Raw genomic sequence first — 21,202 nt, forward strand, 5'->3', positions numbered from 1 at the left:
GTTGGTTTTCCATATTATTCTTATATGGTATAAATAAATTTTTGATGTAAAATATTACTTATTTCTTATCTCTATTTTGTAAAATTCTCTTTTTTTCCCCCTTCACATCCCAGCTTTTCAATACTGTAGTCCACAGACTTCACTGACTAGCAGGACAAAACAGCTGCATGATGTTTATTAAATCATTATCACTCAACTCTAATTCTAAATTGGTATTGAAAGATATCTTAGATACCACAGTTCTGTTTCCATCAAATTTAGTCATCAGATTATCTCTGTAACCAGTTGATCAGAGTGACCTAGCTGAACACTGCCAGGGAAATGTTTTGTAAGGCCTACATCACTGAAGATTGCAGGTTAAAATTTAATTGAGGGAATTTGAGTCTCATACACCATAAAACATTTACCAGAGCATCACAGCATACTGTACATGGAAGTACATTAATGTGTACATGTGCAACTACTTTGGGGGCTAGTAAAGGACCTAAGGTGCTTGGAAGTTGTCATTTCCAATTTTCAGGCTAGCACCTGGTTGATGGAGAAATTTTAAATTCCTTAATTTACACCATTGGTAACCACAGTTGATATTAATAATACACTCTTCTTCTCATGGTACTGGAGAGGTACAACTTTTTTACCTGTTTGATTCAAAATAAAGAATTGTCACCATACCTGTAACACTTGTTAAGCAACGTTCAGCCGATCGTTTTGTTAAAAAAAACACCGTCTTAACCAATTCATGATTCGAATTCAAAAGTGGTGAAATGGGATTAAAACATGAACGAAAGAAAAACACTGGGACTATTGAAAACTGTACAAAGAAGAAAACGACCAGGTATTCCGAAATGATAGGTGTTTTCAGTTTCTAGATAGAACTGACGGAACACGACGTCCCCGAAACTAGGTGTGCCAGCGCGAACATATAAACACAACATCACCACGTTCTCAAAACCAGGCGTGCCAATGCGGACATCAAACACAAGAACACCACGTTCTCAAAACCTGACGTGCCAACGCGGGCATAAAACACAACACCGCGTTCTCAAAACCAGGCGTGCCAACGCGAACATATAAACACAACGCCGCGTCCTCAATACCAGGCGTGCCAAAGCAGGCATCGAACATAGTAACACCACGTTCTATCGACAGGCGTACTCAACGCAGGCATCGAACACGGTAACACCGCGTCCTCAATACCAGGCGTCCCAACGCGAACATATAAACACGTTTTCAGTACCTGGCGTGCCAACGTTGGCAGCAAACACGGTAACACCGCGTCCTTAAAACCAGGCGTGCCAACGCGAACATCAAACAGAACAACACCACGTTCTCAAAACCAGGCGTGCCATCGCGGGCATCAAACACGGTAACACCGCGTCCTCAAAACCAGGCGTGCCAACGCGAACATCAAACAGAACAACACCACGTTCTCAAAACCAGGCGTGCCAACGCGGGCATCAAACGCGGTAACACCGCGTCCTCAAAACCAGGCGTGCCAACGCGAACATCAAACAGAACAACACTACGTTCTCAAAACCAGGCGTGTCAACGCGAACATCAAACAGAACAACACTACGTTCTCAAAACCTGTGGTGTCAACGGGAGCATTGAACACGGTAACACCACTTCCTAAAAACCCATTCAACTTATGATGTAGAAGAGTATTTCCTGTCCGGAACTTCAAGTTTTGGTTGAAAAATCCGATGAATATGACCATAAAAGTATTTAAAGTGTTGTATTGAATTTCTTGGTAACAAAGCTATTTGTATCAAACTCCAGTACTAGTCACGACCATGCACCAATGTTAACGCCGTTCAGCTTTCTTTCTTTGTCTTAAATAACAAGAAATTCATTGACTACGTCCATCGTGCATATCCACCATCCACAACGAAACCAGCATGGGCAGCTTTCCATCAAGCTTTATGATAAACGTGATGATTACCATTTCCCTATTGTGAATTTTCCATTTCTGCATCTTTAACCTATGGTATTTACATGTCACAGTTAATCCGATGTTCAAGGGCTAGTGTCCAATATCACGATTATCGTGCAAGAAGTCGTGAAGTGACTGACAAAGGGAGCTTGGACAAAGGTTTGATATAATAACTAATCGAACCAGCATGATTTCCTAACTTGCCTTTGCTGGTGAGATTTTATTCTGTTCAGCATATATTCTATTGACTCAGCGAGGTTAGTCATCTTATCCAACACGTACAGATATTTCTGTCGTTGCCTCAAACAAGTGGTATTCACTTCGGCTACAGCGACTGATCTGTGGCTACGTGGTTGTGAACCTAACAAAACACTTTATTCTAATTTCTTTTTCTATGAATTTTATGCGAAGTGCCTCCCGAATGTTGTTCAGTAAGGTAGCAAAAAAGCTACTACAATGTGTATGTTGGTCAGCGCCTCAAAATAACCCTGGCTGTTCACGAGCGGATAAACCCAGCACACAACAAGGTTTATTATTTCAGCATACAGTAATAGGTGCTTTGGTATTTTATACGCGTCTATGGCCGTCTAAAATGGGGACACTTTTTTGTGAATTATGTAAGTTAATCAGTGACTTACAACTCATTTTTCACTCTTTCAGTTTTTAGAGAAAATTGCAGGAGGCCACTACAATTTCATGGTAGCGGAAAAAATCAACTTCCGGACTAGTTCAGATAACAAGAGATACAGGCCCTTTATACCTAGGTTTGACTGTAGTGGTACTGTCTCTGAAGCCTGATACCATGTCTATCGGCGTTATCTGATTTGTAGATTACAAATAGTATTACATGTTCATGTTGGGATTTCTTTTGTTATTAACCAAGAAATGTACCTTCGACAACGTAGAACGTTAGTTTTGAGATTTCGAATTAAGGGGTTTAACACTTGTCTGAAGTGAACTCACTACCTTTTACATTGATAAATGTGTATGGAAGTTACACGTGGATGCTCACGAAGGAAAATGTGTTTGTAGTTGTTTCCAATAACTGAAGATTAGAAGTTTTTTTTAAAATATCGAATCCTTTGCTTTAAACTCAGGCAATACTTCAATGATTAAAAACTCTCCTTTGCTAGCGTATCAAACGGCGTATAATGCCATGTAAAAGGTTTTTCTTTAAATTGATAAATATTGTGTGAATGTAATGGGAAGGAATGATGAAAATCACTCTGCCCCAGCTTTGGTTCCAACTAAGAGCCGTTCACACTCCACTGTTTGACAAAAAAAGCCATCCCCACGAGCCGAGGCGAGTAAAGCGATCGGTTGTACTCAAGATGGCTACGTATATTCATGTTTATAAAAGTAACGGTGCTGAAAAAAATCACAGACCTATCACATATGATTAAAAATGTTATCGGTAAACATATTAATCTTGGGTCATAATAAAGACATGGTCTGATCAAACAGTGAACCGTTACCTCATTCTATAACATCCTAGGTATTGTTCTTTATCAATATAACGATAATTCAAGGTTTGTATGAACAATATCGTGGTTTTCCCTTGTAAAACCAACCTTTTCTGATAACCGTTTAAAACCGTTCAATTGCGTTCGATTGTCGAGTAGTAAATCTTTGTCCCCGAAATTATACCTTTTAACAATCTACATATTGACAGGCAGTTGTATATCTACCTGTATGTATACCAGGTCTCAACACGTCAATTGGCGTATACTTGAATGTTATTGACAACAGGTCGTGCGTGACGCCAACCAGGATGTTACGCTGACACAGTAATGTGGTGGTTTGTTATAGACTAGAATAGTCCCCCAAAGATGGACATCAACATGGTGCTGTTGTTGATGATGACGTTAGGACTTTTTAACCGTGGGATACACTGTCAAAGTAAGTCGTTTATAAGACCCATGCTAATTATTGAAAGGATTTAAACAATAACGGCATGTCAAAAGACAGAGATAATTATCATACCTTTATGTCTGTGTATAGTACTGAAAACACAGGTCTATACAATAACAAACCTTTAATTTGACTTTATTTTGATTTAAGTACACATGCTAGACACTTGTCTATACCGTTGTATTGTCATACCTCCAACAGTAGTGTGATCTATTTATGTGTTCATGTTAAAAATTTGATTTTACACATATAACTAAAAGCGATCAATCTTATATTAATGTATCACTAACCTTGTGATTATAACGGGAATATGTGTGTGTCTTTATAACCATGTAAGGTGTCTAAGTATGTTCTGTAACGTCATTCTCCGTGTTTAGTTATAACGGGAATATGTGTGTGTGTCTTTATAACCATGTAAGGTGTCTATTTATGTTCTGTAACGTCATTCTCCGTGTTAGTTATAGCGGGAATATGTGTGTGTCTTTATAACCATGTAAGGTGTCTAAGTATGTTCTGTAACGTCATTCTCCGTGTTTAGTTATCTCGGGAATATGTGTGTGTGTCTTTATAACCATGTAAGGTGTCTATTTATGTTCTGTAACGTCATTCTCCGTGTTTAGTTATAACGGGAATATGTGTGTGTGTTTATAACCATGTAAGGTGTCTATGTATGTTCTGTAACGTCATTCTCCGTGTTTAGTTATAACGGGAATATGTGTGTGTGTTTATAACCATGTAAGGTGTCTAAGTATGTTCTGTAACGTCATTCTCCGTGTTTAGTTATAACGGGAATATGTGTGTGTGTCTTTATAACCATGTAAGGTGTCTATTTATGTTCTGTAACGTCATTCTCCGTGTTAGTTATAGCGGGAATATGTGTGTGTCTTTATAACCATGTAAGGTGTCTAAGTATGTTCTGTAACGTCATTCTCCGTGTTTAGTTATCTCGGGAATATGTGTGTGTGTCTTTATAACCATGTAAGGTGTCTATTTATGTTCTGTAACGTCATTCTCCGTGTTTAGTTATAACGGGAATATGTGTGTGTCTTTATAACCATGTAAGGTGTCTATGTATGTTCTGTAACGTCATTCTCCGTGTTTAGTTATAACGGGAATATGTGTGTGTCTTTATAACCATGTAAGGTGTCTAAGTATGTTCTGTAACATCATTCTCCATGTTTAGTTATCTCGGGAATATGTGTGTGTCTTTATAACCATGTAAGGTGTCTAAGTATGTTCTGTAACATCATTCTCCGTGTTTAGTTATAACGGGAATATGTGTGTGTGTTTATAACCATGTAAGGTGTCTATGTATGTTCTGTAACGTCATTTTCTGTGTATAGTTATTAAGGGAATATGTGTGTGTCTTTATAACTATATAAGGTGTCTTTGTATGTTCTGATCTGTGACGTCATTATCCGTGTTTAGCTATCACGGGAATATGTGTGTATCTTTATAACCATTTAAGGTGTCCATGTATGTGATCAATTATATTTAAAGTATGACTTGAGAAATATAAATAATCTACAAGGAATGCAAGCACTGTATTGGGAATATAGTACTTAAATTGGAATGTCGTTACCATTGATCCAAGATAATCTTTGTTCTGTGAAATTCAAAACACAAGAAATATGTATATTCCCTAGTGTGTTTATCAAAGATAACTCGATGTGTTTACTGTGTGTAAGTCAACATATATTTGTTGGATTTCAATATTTGTTTTATGTGAAAGTAGACACATGTTCATGAGAGTTACATGTGTGTTCTGTATGGTGTACTTCAAGAAAGTAAACACATGTTTGTGAGATTTAGATGCGTGTACTGCCTTAGACACATATTTGTGAGATTTAGATGTGTGTACTGTATGAAAGTAGACACATGTTTGGGTTACATTGTATCTTGAAAAAGGAAAGAATATTTGTGATGTTTCGATCATACAATGTCATCTTCACCAGGCAAATTACTATTGGTTGTGAAATATATGGAAATGTTTTCAAAATCTGTTACTGATATTTCAATATTTGTTTACAAACACCAGTTTAGTTTTTAAACATATGTGATTGCTTTACAACCACAGTGGATTACATAGACGATAAATATCTATATGACTTGTCAACAAAGGATTCTTTGTGAACTGTTACCAAAATACTTCCTGGTTCTACTCAATCATGATTTCACTTTAAAAAATACTTGAAAAGAATATCATGTATTTTTTTTTGTTTTGACGATACGAATTCCCTGATATGAACAATAATGCTGAGATTAAATTATAAATACTTGTCTTTTGTAATCTGAATTGATGGTAACAAAAATAACAGGTTCATCTGAATTCTCACTGCAGTTTTAAGTCGACAATAATTTTTAATTGGCAAGATGCAATTCTCACTCATCATACTGTCAACAGTTAGGCAATGACTTTACTCGGCATACTGTCATCAGTTAGGCAATGACTTTACTCGGCATACTGTCAACAGTTAGGCAATGACTTTACTCGGCATACTGTCATCAGTTAGGCAATAACTTTACTCGGCATACTGTCATCAGTTAGGCAATAACTTTTCTCGGCATACTTTCATCAGTTAGGCAATAACTTTACTCGGCATACTGTCATCAGTTAGGCAATAACTTTACTCGGCATACTTTCATCAGTTAGGCAATAACTTTACTCGGCATACTGTCATCAGTTAGGCAATAACTTTACTCGGCATACTGTCATCTGTTAGGCAATAACTTTACTTTGCATACTGTCATCAGTTAGGCAATAACTTTACTCGGCATACTGTCATCAGTTAGGCAATAACTTTACTCTGCATACTGCCATCAGTTAGGCGATTATATATTGTAGTTTTTCTTGATATGGTATCATCAATAACGAATTTGTATTTAATAAAGCTCTTGATTATTGATTGTTATTGGAATATCATATCTAATTGTTGTTTGTGGTAAATCAACCGGAACCCAATAACTCCCGCGGTAAGGACACCTGTCCGGCAATGTTATGAGATACCACGTAAATTACTTAGCGGGTATCCCATTCAAGCCTAAACCACATCTATCTGCACACGTAGAACGTAATTTAACATGCTAGGACGTCCGTTCTGGATGTATAAATAAAAAGGGACGTTACGCTTCATCGCCTACATCCGGGATAGTGAATAAATTATGCATTGATTGATTAAATTCTGAGGCCTACATTTCTCGGTCAACCAACGGTAAACTCTCTCATTTAAATCGACGTATTCGCTTTGTATTGTAGTGTGTTGTTGTAATGAGATTGGTTCTGTCACCCTTCCATTGCTTATAACTTCTAACATGTAGGCTGTGACGCGATACCCTTCTGATCTTACTCGGAATAACAGTGTATTTTATATCCAAGGCAACTAGTATTACCTACCCTGAACCTATATACATATTCACCTAATCACTGTTAAAGGTTTCGAATTGCGCAAATCACTTCTTGACTTGTCTCAAACATATGATATATATATATAATTACATGCAATCTATTTAGAGTTAAACCATCTAGCAAAAACCAAGCATACTGTCCTATCATTTAGCCACAACAACGTGTTTTGATTTTGTCTCATCATCTTGTCACAACCAAGCATATTGTCACATCATCTAGTCACAACCAAGCATATTGTCACATCATCTTGTCACAACCAAGCATATTGTCACATCATCTTGTCACAACCAAGCATATTGTCCCATCATCTTGTCACAACCAAGCATATTGTCCCATCATCTAGTCACAACCAAGCATATTGTCCCATCATCTAGTCACAACAAAGTATATTGTCCCATCATCTTGTCACAACCAAGCATATTGTCCCATCATCTAGTCACAATCAAGCATATTGTCCCATCATCTAGTCACAACAAAGTATGTTGTCCCATCATCTTGTCACGACCAAGCATATTGTCCCAGAATCCTGTCACAACCAAGCATATTGTCCCATCATCTTGTCACAATCAAGCATATTGTCCCATCATCTAGTCACAACCAAGCATATTGTCCCATCATCTAGTCACAACAAAGTATGTTGTCCCAGAATCTAGTCACATCCAACCATATTATCCCATCATCTTGTCAGAACAAAGTATGTTGTCCTATCATTTAGTCACAACCAGGTGTTTTGATTTTGTCTCATCATCTAGTCACATCTAAGCATATTTTCCCATTATCTTGTCACAACCAATCTTTAAATCACCACCAAAATTACGTCTTGTCAGCAGTAGATCGATTGTCAAATCATCCAGCCAAGACTAAACTGACAGGCAGATGCTTTATTCAACAAAAACGAAAGTGATTGAATTAGTAAAACCGATGACGTAATCAGAGAAAGACTCGGTTGGATGATTATGCTTGATAACCTATTGTTTCAGTGACCTATTGTGACGATAGAACGGCACCCACCTATATTCTGTTTTATCGTTCTCTGTTTCAGCAATCGAGTTTGAATCTGGGGAGGGTTTCACCGCTATAGACCCCACAACAGTGACCGATGCGAGCAATTATATAGACCCCAAAGACACAGGTAAGTAAATCTTCTCGACGAAAACTCAATGTATAGTTATTGATGTGATGGATTTAACTTGGTTGGTCATTGTCTCATGGAAAGATACAGGTTATTAAAATTAAAGTTGATTCATTTTACAACAACTGCGAAACAAGTTTTTCCAACATATATCAGCTCACTCTTGTTGGCTAGGATAGAAGCGTGAGAGGGTCATACTGTGGAAGGAAACCGGAGTACCTGGAGGAAACCCATGCGGTCGGGAAGATGGCCCCAGGTCTTTTCACATCCGTTCCGGAAATCAAACCCTGGACGCTTAGGTGAAAGGAGAGTGGGTCATCACTACACTATCCGACCACCCTGTGTGGTATAAGGATTGTATATATTGGTGCGAGATATAACTTTGTAATATTGTTTATTTTTTCATTTCTCCTCAGGTTCCTACTTGTTCTTATCAGACTCTGATATAGATCAAAAGCCACTCTCCCTAAATGTTCTGGTTCAACACTTCCGGTCCGATAGCGCCCTCTACTTCCGTGCGCATCCAACGTTTATCACATGTCTACAGGCGACGTTGACCAGTCTTAGGAAACAAGACTTAAGAGTAGGTAGTTCTAGGTCAGGTTTATCTTGCTTATATATCGGCGCTACAAATACGCGATTGGTTAATTCAATTGATGTGTGTTTTGCTTCTTTGTTTAGATCTGTATGTCCTTAGGCTTGGCACTGAATATTCATGAACATGTCCGATTCATCTAATGTTTCAGGCGAACATTGTATCAGCGTTTAAGACGAATTCGGATGTACTAGGAAGTACCAAGATACAGGACCTTTACGCCAGAAGTGGCACCGGTGCCACGCTAAAGTTTCGACCAGGGGTTTTAGGAGATATCCGTGAAATTGCCAATAATGCCATCAAAACATGTTCCTTTCTGTTCTCGGTAAATGTCTATGTATACCGACTTGCGTTTGGCAGATTGCGCACCTCTCGGGTGTTCTAATGCTGAATGTAATAACTATTAAATGTACAAGTGATATTACAAACCCTCAGGCATAAAAACTCGAACAGACAGAAGTTGTCTTCTTGTATATGTTTAGTTCACTTATTTGGTGCAGCTTATCAGAGGTCCAAAAGATCTAAATTTGTACGAATTGAGGGGAGGAGGGAGGATTCTGTCTTAAGTATAAAATGCAGAGCCATTAAATGTTAAATTAGTGATAAAAAAATTATGCTCTGATTAGCATGTGTCAGTATCGGGACACTCGAGAAGTCTTTACAGGGTTGTGGAAATTTAACAGGACTCTGTTTCTATTGAAGGTGATTCAACGCGACGTCGGTGTGGTGCTGATGATGGACTCTGTCCACATTTTTATGACAGGAAGCCTTGATACAACCCCGCAGTTCTCGGTGGATGGGTACACTGGCGGCATGACAAGCGCCACCTTCCATACTTACGCCATGACAAAACTAGGGGAGGCAATCGGTACAGTAGCGTAGTAATATCAGAAAATAAAACTCACATTTTGTGGTATCACCTGTTCGTGACAAAACTAGGGGAGGCAATCGGTACAGTAGCGTAGGAATATCGGAAAATAAAGCTCACATTTTGTAGTATCACCTGTTCGTGACAAAACTAGGGGAGGCAATCGGTACGGCAGCGTAGGAATATCGGAAAATAAAGCTCACATTTTGTAGTATCACCTGTTCGTGACAAAACTAGGGGAGGCAATCGGTACGGCATTGTAGGGACATCAGACAGTAAAACCTCTGTAATACCTATTCGTCACACTGAAAGTTGAGGAGGCAAGCGGCACGGCGATGTAGGGGTTACCATAACACATGGTAAATCACGGAAAGAGGGGAAATGTTACAGCAATATAGGAACGTCATATGTTTACTTGTGTAGTATGTGTTATAGCGCTTCCCTCCACACATACGATGTTCGGTGGGTCCAGTCTCGATTTGTCCTGGGCGGGAAAACATTATCGGCCTACAGTACATATATGTAGTATAGATCTTAATGTTAGCTTTTGTAAGATAAATACAATGTCCCCATAGATACACCAGTGAATATCACTCACAACTAATCCTTTAACGATTGTTTTCACGTCTGTCCTACACCAGAACCGGAAGTTGTTCCAAAGGATTGCAGCTCCTTCTCCAGTGTACCTAATGGTGAGATGTTTCCCTCTTGGGCCACGGACGCCGGGAGCGTAGTAGGCGATCCTGACGTCCCCATCCTCAGAGAGAACACTGCAGATTTCAACAGGTACGTTAGTTTTACCCTAAGCTCAGGTATGACTATATATTTTAAAAAAGATTTTTAGTTTTAATAAAGAGCAATGACATCATTCTAGTAGCAACGCGCCAGCAGCTCTAGACTTCAACGACTTCAAAGAAACCAAGGTTGCTGTCTAATTTCTTTTAGTGCCATAAGTGACGGATCGGCGAACATGGAGAGATTGCATGTCCGTAAGAACTTGTACATTTATATTTGGTAGGTTATCACAGTACATGGGAACAAACGTTGAGTTCGTCAATCACGAGAGAACGTCGGCTTGGTGCGGGTTTGTGGGCCAGCCTTGTGTTGACTGTCGGGCAGCCATTGTGGGAAATGCTCTTTCTCAGCGGTATGTATCGTAAAGGGACTGGCCATAGGTATATACTCTTATTAATACTATGTCTTCAGGAATTTGTCTATGGACTGTTCCACACCACTACTTACACTGATAGGAGCCGGTAAATAAAGTCGAAAAGTTAAATATCTGAACGAACTTTTAAATATAGTAATGGCAATAAATCAACGCCAGGTACTGTTAAACAGATGAATGGTTATTCTTATGACCACCGTAATTGTTACAGGTGTGCAGCCAGGACAATGAGTTACCGGATGCACAAGATCATCAACACTCTACAGAAGTTTGTTCGATATAACTTGACGTCTACAGGTGAGAATGAAAGTCTGCTGTTATTAACAACAGAAAAATAATGTGGATTGCTCCCCCCTCCCCCCCCCCCTCTTTCTCTCTCTCTCTCTCTCTCTCCTCTGAACGGTTCCTATTTCCTTTTTCTTTATAGATAATGTAGAGTAATGTATATGTAAGTGAGTTATTATTAAATCAAATTTCTTAACCTCTTTTTAGATGTATGTAATCGCCGACAAGACTATGACATTGCCTTTTTTAAAACTCTTGATACGTATGTTACACGTACAGGTATCTTTGTTACACAGAAATAGAATATTTGTAGTGTACTCCACAGAATCACTATAACTAGATCGACTATTTATATTGACACGGTCTATACAGATACGCTGAAGATCGTGAAGGCTTGGGATGAACCGTACGCTGATGCTACCAGTGGTGATGTTACCTACAGTCGTCTGCACACAGAGGGACGAGCGGTGGTCGTCCAACTCGTTACGGCAAATACGCCCACCAACCTGGAAGAAGTCAGTCACTTCGCCATTTGTGCAGGAGCGGACTTCATATCACATCAAGGTATGTCTGTAATTAATCCTCGTTGTGTGGTTTTCTAAATACCTACACATTAATTTGTTATCTACTTGTCTGGTTGTTGATGGCCTTATGACTTTTATTAACCGTTTTAGGTGACAAACTAGAGATAGCAGTAAAGAAGATGAGTGGGACAACAGCAAAAACCGTCGCTTTCCAGCTGGCAACCTTCATCGCTGTAGAACCACCAACTGCCATGGCTGCCGCCTACGAGTTCCCGGCTGAATTTACAGATGAGGATAAGGAAAACTATCCTTTGCTCTACGGAAAAGGGCGGGTATGGAATCTTTGTTACTTTCTTATTTACAATCGTAAGGAATACTATTTATGTTACCATATTTCTATATTCCGTTTGAAGCTTTTTATCCTGCAACTGGCACTGCCACATGTATTTTTGCTGTATTCGGCAGTGACGGAAAACAGCTGTGTTTTAGCACGTGCGGTAATTCGAAAGAATTGCTCTCTGAATTTACCTATAGATTATGTTTAGAAATATAAATAGTTGTTCAAAGAAGCGATTTTACATGTTGAAATGAACATGTTGATCTACGAAAATTCATAAAATCACTGCTATATCCGATGCTATATCAGGCAAAACGTCAATGTAAGTAAAACACAGTTTCAATGGTCTAATTTTCAATCAATGTTGTAGGATAAATAGAATACATGTACATAGTTAGTGTCTTCAAATATAAGCTCGGGACAGAATGACAAAATTGCCTTTCTTTACCTTCGCCAAAATACAGCTTATATTTCAAGACACTGACCATGTATTTTCTATGTCCCTTGGGACATGGTTGTTGAATGAAAATCTTCTGTATTTAAGGGTCATGTAGAATTGGAGGAAAACACTTTCCTGTCCCAGTTTATGTCGTCAGATGACAACTACCAGTACTTCCGGTTACATCCCAGCATTCCCAAGTGTTATTCTAAGCTACTTATCCAGCTGAACCGTGCTAATACTGTCGGTAAGTCAAAAGTGGCGACAGTCAATATTGACAAGTGTAAATTGACTGCAACTTTGACGATGAAATAGCAAGCGCTGTTTCATTAAAAGTTAGTAAAAAATCTATTCAAGATTTAGACAAATACAATACATTTTTTTATATGAATTCTCAATCAAACCGCCTACAAGTTTCATGTGATGAGCTTCTTTTACATCGCAGGGGAAGTAATCGACCTAGTGATCATCCGAGGCTACATAGCCGACCCGGAGCAGGTGTCTCTCTTTAGTCAGGCGACAGACGACCGTTACAACACTCACACTCTTGGCTTGGCCATGCAGTTAAAGTTTGCTGAAAACACATCTTCGACTTACACGCCGGCATTTCTGTTGGAGGAAATCGTCAAGGTGTGTGGACCGCTTTTCAACCTCGAAAATGAGGCGATAGGGCTCGGCCTGTACGAGGATAGTGTGTTCGTCGATATGCGTGACTTGTTTGAGGTTTGGGTGCAATCCGACTCTCTAATACCATACCCAGGCATGGACATAATTGATTACGATAACTTCCTGGAAACACTACTTACAGCAGCCATTGGTAAGCTCTTGAAACAACAAAGTGATATAATAGCAGGGAGTTTTAGTCTAAACAACCTTTTTTACTTTCTGAAACTATTACAGTGACAGGTTTTACCTTTCAACTAATCAGATTACATAACTGAATACATTGTGGGAAACAAAATGTGAGGATCTGGATTGTTTTATTGAAAATTACTTTCAAAATTCTTTGTTATATTACCTTAACAGAAATGGTAGTCAGTTGATGGGATACGTGGTTTTATCTATTTACAGAGGGACGAATAGTCGACCCAGATGATCCCGAAGAAGCATGCAACCTCGCCGTTATTCCTCTCAAACAATCACCAACATACCAGTACCAGTTACCGGAAGTCATAAATCGTAGACGGAAACGGTCTGCCACCCCTGATGTCTGTACACCGGATGACAGCACCAGCTTCTGTCTATCAACAGTTTCCAACAGGAACTCCGAGGCGGAACTGGTGTGGGCGGACATCAACCGCCATCACATCTATCACGAACCCTCCTCGGAACTGCATGACGCCGTGAAAGGTTGCTTCACCGACTGTGGCACATGTTTGGAAGGTAAATTTCAATTAGTTTTTTTCAGCATCTTCTGCTTTCGTATCGCGATTGTCATAGCAGAGTCTCTTCCTCTAAGATCAGGTCACTATTTATGGTCGTAGCATTAGACAATATGTTGAATGCTATATTGGCCATAGTTAGGTGGAAGCACACACGGTGTAAGTTATATTTTTGTCGTGTTTATGATAAGTAACAAGATAATTCGTATAGAGTATGTATCTCGTCAATTCATTTCTATCAGTTTGGAACAATGTCGTTACATTATGAACTCTTTAAATTGTTGCCAGATTTTAATGTTAAAATTCAGGGACAGGAAATGTGCCTAAGGGGGAGATAATCTAATTATCATAGGGGAAAACCATGATAAACCGCCTTTCAAGGCTTTGATGACGAAAAAAGATAAATCCTCTTTATGGATAAAGTGAGGATCGGTGAATGTCATAATGGACATGAAGAGATTATGTCGGTGATCTTCCTTTAACTTTAACACTGTAAATGGCACACATAAACTCCTGATTATCAAATAATCGACATCGTTATTTGTCGACGTGACGACGATGTAGCATTGTTACTGTCTAAACAAAGGACATTAAAATATGCTACTGGAACACTTCGCGACAGGCTCGTTGTGTCTTCTTCGCTCCAACCACTAGGTTCTTATGTCATCTTCGCTCCAACCACCTAGGTTCTTGTGTCTTCTTCGCTCCAACCACCTAGGTCCTTGTGTCTTCTTTGCTCCAACCACCTAGGTCCTTGTGTCTTCTTCGCTCCAACCACCTAGGTTCTTGTGTCTTCTTCGCTCCATCCACCTAGGTCCTTGTGTCTTCTTCGCTCCAACGACCTAGGTTATTGTGTCTTCTTCGCTCCAACCACTTTATAACATCTCGGTATAGTGATAGCTCTAGATACCTCAAATCTAGGTCCTGGAGGTCCTTTAACTGGTAAATTATGATACAAATTCATTTTTATTGAATTCAGGCCTGTCTTTATTGTTTCGAAATTTTACCACATAGGTCGTGAATACATATCGGACACTACAAATGACAATAATAGTAAGCGCCTGTTCTGTTTTAGGGTCGATTTACGAGAGGAAGCACATGCACTGCAGTAATATGGTACACTGGATTCCATACCCGATGTTGAACGACGAGCATAATGTGACGAACTTCTTCTCACGCGATAAGCGATGGAGCAAAGAGCTCGCCTGCTTTCTACCTGGTCATCACTGTATACATAAAGCCCCCGCCTACGCTAAGCTTGGTAAGGCGTATTCACAATAACATAAAAATGTATTAACATACTACACGCATCGGTTTATTGTAAAGGTAGCTATTTTTTAATTTCATTTTTCACTATTGTTTAACATGGAATAAACTGCGAAAGATAGAATACAAGAGAGAAAACGTTACGTGACTGCCAGGAAAAAAATTCTCCAAGCTTTTGTTGAAATTGCATATAACAAACTCGACGTGTACAGTAGTTATTTCGGAGAGTTTGATTTGATTCTCTATTAACGACCCCTATACATTACTTTAACTATGATATCTTGTCTTGAACTTAGCCCCACACGGGTACCGCGTGTACCGCCCTAACCCACAAAAGGCTCCAAGTGAGGAACTGTATTCCAAAGAGGAGAACCCGTCCCCTCTCATGTCCATCCTGGAAGAGACTTACGCCATCAACGCCAAGGGCCAGGTCACATTCTGGGTCGAAGATGAGGTTGACATGAAGGCCATGGAGGTCCCATTCCAGGTGCTTATTGACCGAAATTTAAAGCGAAGAAAGTAATGTCACGTTCTCAAATGAGAACAATGTAAACAACAACGCAACCGATAATCATCTATTCTACAAGTTCGGGGTCACTACAATCTATTCTACAAGTTCGGGGTCACTACATTCTATTCTACAAGAACAGGAACACTACATTCTATTCTACAAGTTCAGGAACACTACAATCTATTCTACAAGTTCAGGAACACTACAATCTATTCTACAAGTTCAGGAACATTACAATCTATTCTACAAGTTCAGGAACACTACAATCTATTATACAAGCTCAGGAACACTACAATCTATTCTACAAGTTCAGGAACACTACAATCTATTCTACAAGCTCAGGAACACTACAATCTATTCTACAAGTTCAGGGACACTACAATCTATTCTACAAGTCCAGGAACACTACAATCTATTCTACAAGTTCAGGAACATTACAATCTATTCTACAAGTTCAGGAACACTACAATCTATTCTACAAGTTCAGGAACACTACAATCTATTCTACAAGTTCAGGAACACTACAATCTATTCTACAAGTTCAGGGACACTACAATCTATTCTACAAGTCCAGGAACACTACAATCTATTATACAAGTCCAGGAACACTACAATCTATTCTACAAGTTCAGGAACACTACAATCTATTCTACAAGTTCAGGAACACTACAATCTATTATACAAGTTCAGGAACACTACAATCTATTCTACAAGTTCAGGAACACTACAATCTATTCTACAAGTTCAGGGACACTACAATCTATTCTACAAGTTCAGGAACACTACAATCTATTCTACAAGCTCAGGAACACTACAATCTATTATACAAGTTCAGGAACACTACAATCTATTATACAAGTTCAGGAACACTACAATCTATTCTACAAGTTCAGGAACACTACAATCTATTCTACAAGTTCAGAAACACTACAATCTATTCTACAAGTTCAGGAACACTACAATCTATTCTACAAGTTCAGGGACACTACAATCTATTCTACAAGTTCAGGAACACTACAATCTATTCTACAAGTTCAGGAACACTACAATCTATTCTACAAGTTCAGGGACACTACAATCTATTCTACAAGTTCAGGAACACTACAATCTATTCTACAAGTTCAGGAACATTACAATCTATTCTACAAGTTCAGGAACACTACAATCTATTCTACAAGTTCAGGAACACTACAATCTATTCTACAAGTTCAGGAACACTACAATCTATTCTTCAAGTTCAGGAACACTACAATCTATTCTACAAGTTCAGGGACACTACAATCTATTCTACAAGTTCAGGGACACTACAATCTATTCTACAAGTCCAGGAACACTGCAATCTATTATACAAGTCCAGGAACACTACAATCTATTCTACAAGTTCAGGAACACTACAATCTATTCTACAAGTTCAGGAACACTGCAATCTATTCTACAAGTTCAGGAACACTACAATTTATTCTACAAGTTCAGCGACACTATAGTCTATTCTACAAGTTCAGGAACACTACAATTTATTCTACAAGCTCAGCGACACTATAGTCTATTCTACAGTTCAGGAACACTACAATTTATTCTACAAGCTCAGCGACACTTTAGTCTATTCTACAAGTTCAGGAACACTACAATTTATTCTACAAGTTCAGCGACACTATAGTCTATTCTACAAGTTCAGGAACACTACAATCTATTCTACAAGTTCAGGAACACTACAATTTATTCTACAAGCTCAGCGACACTATAGTCTATTCTACAAGTTCAGGAACACTACAATCTATTCTACAAGTTAAGGAACACTACAATCTATTCTACAAGTTAAGGAACACTACAATCTATTCTACAAGTTCAGGAACACTACAATCTATTCTACAAGTCCATTTCCCCACTATTGGTTTCCATTTTTGGCCTAAATTATTGTGACCTTTTGATTCTTATTTCTTTCAGACAGTGATGATGTACAACCATGACGTCACCCTTGTGGTTATCTACGTCAGAAACGCTGTCAGTATTAATGCTGTGTCAGAAGTAGTGGAGAGCTTTATTGAAAACATGGCGACGACTGGATGTACTCTGTATACACGGAAAGTACTTTCTCCATACACTGTCGGAACGATTCCTACCACCCGTAAGTATTCAGGTCACATTATCTTCTAAAGTGTGGTGCTGATCCAGAATGATAGATTGTGTATTGCAGATCAAGTGAAAAGAGATATATGTAGATTATGGACAAGTTCACGTTTTGTGTTGAAGATCTAGCAAAGACAAATAGATTGTATAAAATATTGTATTTGTGTTACAGATCTAGCAAAGACAGGCAGATTGTGTAAAATATCGCATTTATGTTGCAGATCCATTGAAAAGTGACCTATTATGTCATACGTTACATTTGTGTTCGACACCTGATTTTTTTTCATGTTGTTGTTTACAGATGTGGTAAAAAGAGATACTACCGCCCACATGTATGCCAGGGACATTGATTATATGAACGAGTGGCAGGGGCAACCTATCAGGAACTTTGCAAATCTTCAACCGTAGCAATCTTTGGCACGTCGCCGGGGAAGGGGTGGGGCGTGGGGGGGGGGGGGTTAGGAGAGTAATTTAGATATTAAAGAGCAGATACTGACAATTTATCATTATCATCCTTTCCAAGCTTAATTAAATGTACAATTGACAGAAGTCATCATATATTGCCTGGTACTGTTTTTCATACACTTTTACTGTAGACGTGTAGGATGTTTTCGGTCTATTTTTTTAACGTTGTTCGTCCATCGTTTCTGTATTCTCTGAGAAGTAAGACGAACACGGAAAACAGAAGGAAGGTTGGGTTTGGGGTGGAGTCAGACAGGTGAATTATTTTTAAACACACTTTGTCGAATTGCTCTAGAAGGAAATATGAGCAGCGTTTGACTTTAACATTTGATCCTTATATAATGATAAAATTCTGTCTTTTGATTAATTCTACCATAATAGACGCTGAATATACTTTAGAATCCACTTGAGGTAAACAGAAGAAATTTGAACTTAGGATAAGTAACGTAGATATGTTTTAAGTTAACCAGGTCCGTATACTCAAAGTCACGAAAACGACATGTCGGTGAAGGAATAGTGTTTAGTGTTGGATTGTTTTCATCGACTAAGACTTCCATTGATATTTAAATCAAGAATATTCTAGGTGATTTAGTTGTCTTTCGGTTGTGTGCCTAGTGATCCTCTCGTACACACACTTGCGTGTCTCGTCTCGTTTCTATGTCTGACGTTTTTTGTTTAAACTATACAATATTTTCCTGACACACTGTGATTTACTAAATATCTGTGATTCCTGTTATAATTACATTTTATAGAAAACGTAACCATTTGTTGTTATTTCTTTCAACATCGATCGCATTCATGGTGTCAATCATTTCTCTCTAACAGTTGGTATCACACTAACAAGTCCCGAGCTGTCACTCTCAATGGTATCTGACAGTCGGTATCACACTAACAAGGTCCCGAGCTGTCACTGTCAGTGGTATCTGAGAGTCGGTATCACACTAACAAGGTCCCGAGCTGTCACTGTCAATGTTATCTGACAGCCGGTATCACACTAACAAGGTCCCGAGCTGTCACTCTCAATGGTATCTGACAGTCGGTATCACACTAACAAGGTCCCGAGCTGTCACTGTCAATGTTATCTGACAGCCGGTATCACACTAACAAGGTCCCGAGCTGTCACTCTCAATGGTATCTGACAGTCGGTATCACACTAACAAGGTCCCGAGCTGTCACTGTCAGTGGTATCTGACAGTCGGTATCACACTAACAAGGTCCCGAGCTGTCACTGTCAGTGGTATCTGACAGCCGGTATCACACTAACAAGGTCCCGAGCTGTCACTGTCAATGGTATCTGACAGTCGGTATCACACTAACAAGGTCCCGAGCTGTCACTGTCAGTGGTATCTGACAGCCGGTATCACACTAACAAGATCCCGAGCTGTCACTCTCAGTGGTATCTGACAGTCGGTATCACACAGGTCCCGAGCTGTCACTGTCAGTGGTATCTGACAGTCGGTATCACACTAACAAGGTCCCGAGCTGTCACTGTCAATGTTATCTGACAGCCGGTATCACACTAACAAGGTCCCGAGCTGTCACTGTCAATGTTATCTGACAGCCGGTATCACACTAACAAGGTCCCGAGCTGTCACTGTTATCTGACAGCCGGTATCACACTAACAAGGTCCCGAGCTGTCACTGTCAATGTTATCTGACAGCCGGTATCATACTAACAAGGTCCCGAGCTGTCACTCTCAATGGTATCTGACAGTCGGTCTCACACTAACAAGGTCCCGAGCTGTCACTGTCAGTGGTATCTGACAGTTGGTATCACACTAACAAGGTCCCGAGCTGTCACTGTCAGTGGTATCTGACAGCCGGTATCACACTAACAAGGCCCGAGCTGTCACTGTCAGTGGTATCTGACAGCCGGTATCACACTAACAAGGTCCCGAGCTGTCACTGTCAGTGGTATCTGACAGCCGGTATCACACTAACAAGGTCCCGAGCTGTCACTCTCAATGGTATCTGACAGTCGGTATCACACTAACAAGGTCCCGAGCTGTCACTGTCAGTGGTATCTGACAGCCGGTATCACACTAACAAGATCCCGAGCTGTCACTCTCAGTGGTATCTGACAGTCGATATCACACAGGTCCCGAGCTGTCACTGTCAGTGGTATCTGACAGTCGGTATCACACTAACAAGGTCCCGAGCTGTCACTGTCAATGTTATCTGACAGCCGGTATCACACTAACAAGGTCCCGAGCTGTCACTGTCAATGTTATCTGACAGCCGGTATCACACTAACAAGGTCCCGAGCTGTCACTGTTATCTGACAGCCGGTATCACACTAACAAGGTCCCGAGCTGTCACTGTCAATGTTATCTGACAGCCGGTATCATACTAACAAGGTCCCGAGCTGTCACTCTCAATGGTATCTGACAGTCGGTCTCACACTAACAAGGTCCCGAGCTGTCACTGTCAGTGGTATCTGACAGTTGGTATCACACTAACAAGGTCCCGAGCTGTCACTGTCAGTGGTATCTGACAGCCGGTATCACACTAACAAGGCCCGAGCTGTCACTGTCAGTGGTATCTGACAGCCGGTATCACACTAACAAGGTCCCGAGCTGTCACTGTCAGTGGTATCTGACAGCCGGTATCACACTAACAAGGTCCCGAGCTGTCACTGTCAGTGGTATCTGACAGTCGGTATCACACTAACAAGGTCCCGAGCTGTCACTGTCAGTGTTATCTGACAGTCGGTATCACACTAACAAGGTCCCGAGCTGTCACTGTCAGTGTTATCTGACAGTCGGTATCACACAGGTCCCGAGCTGTCACTGTCAGTGGTATCTGACAGTGATAACTGTGAAGATTTGGTGCGTGATAAAACACAGACAACGTGTG

The 21,202-nt window shown here is 39.8% G+C and overlaps 1 protein-coding gene across 1 annotated transcript; it reads left to right on the plus strand.

Annotated features, from left to right (window-relative positions):
• Window positions 1-3,762: 3,762 nt before the first annotated feature.
• On the plus strand, window positions 3,763-18,292 carry LOC132544391 (uncharacterized). Its single transcript, XM_060207975.1, has 17 exons — window positions 3,763-3,832; window positions 8,293-8,382; window positions 8,799-8,965; window positions 9,129-9,302; window positions 9,680-9,845; window positions 10,487-10,631; window positions 10,864-10,992; window positions 11,225-11,310; window positions 11,671-11,862; window positions 11,973-12,154; window positions 12,704-12,845; window positions 13,050-13,415; window positions 13,670-13,981; window positions 15,056-15,241; window positions 15,543-15,733; window positions 17,702-17,882; window positions 18,186-18,292. The coding sequence occupies exons 1-17, from the start codon at window positions 3,763-3,765 to the stop codon at window positions 18,290-18,292; spliced, it is 2,886 nt and encodes a 961-aa protein (XP_060063958.1).
• Window positions 18,293-21,202: the final 2,910 nt, after the last annotated feature.

The sequence above is a fragment of the Ylistrum balloti genome, unplaced genomic scaffold, assembly GCF_031769215.1.
Source record: "Ylistrum balloti isolate Yb309-2 unplaced genomic scaffold, AGI_CSIRO_Ybal_v1 Utg369796, whole genome shotgun sequence".
Classification (NCBI taxonomy): Eukaryota; Metazoa; Mollusca; class Bivalvia; order Pectinida; family Pectinidae; genus Ylistrum; species Ylistrum balloti.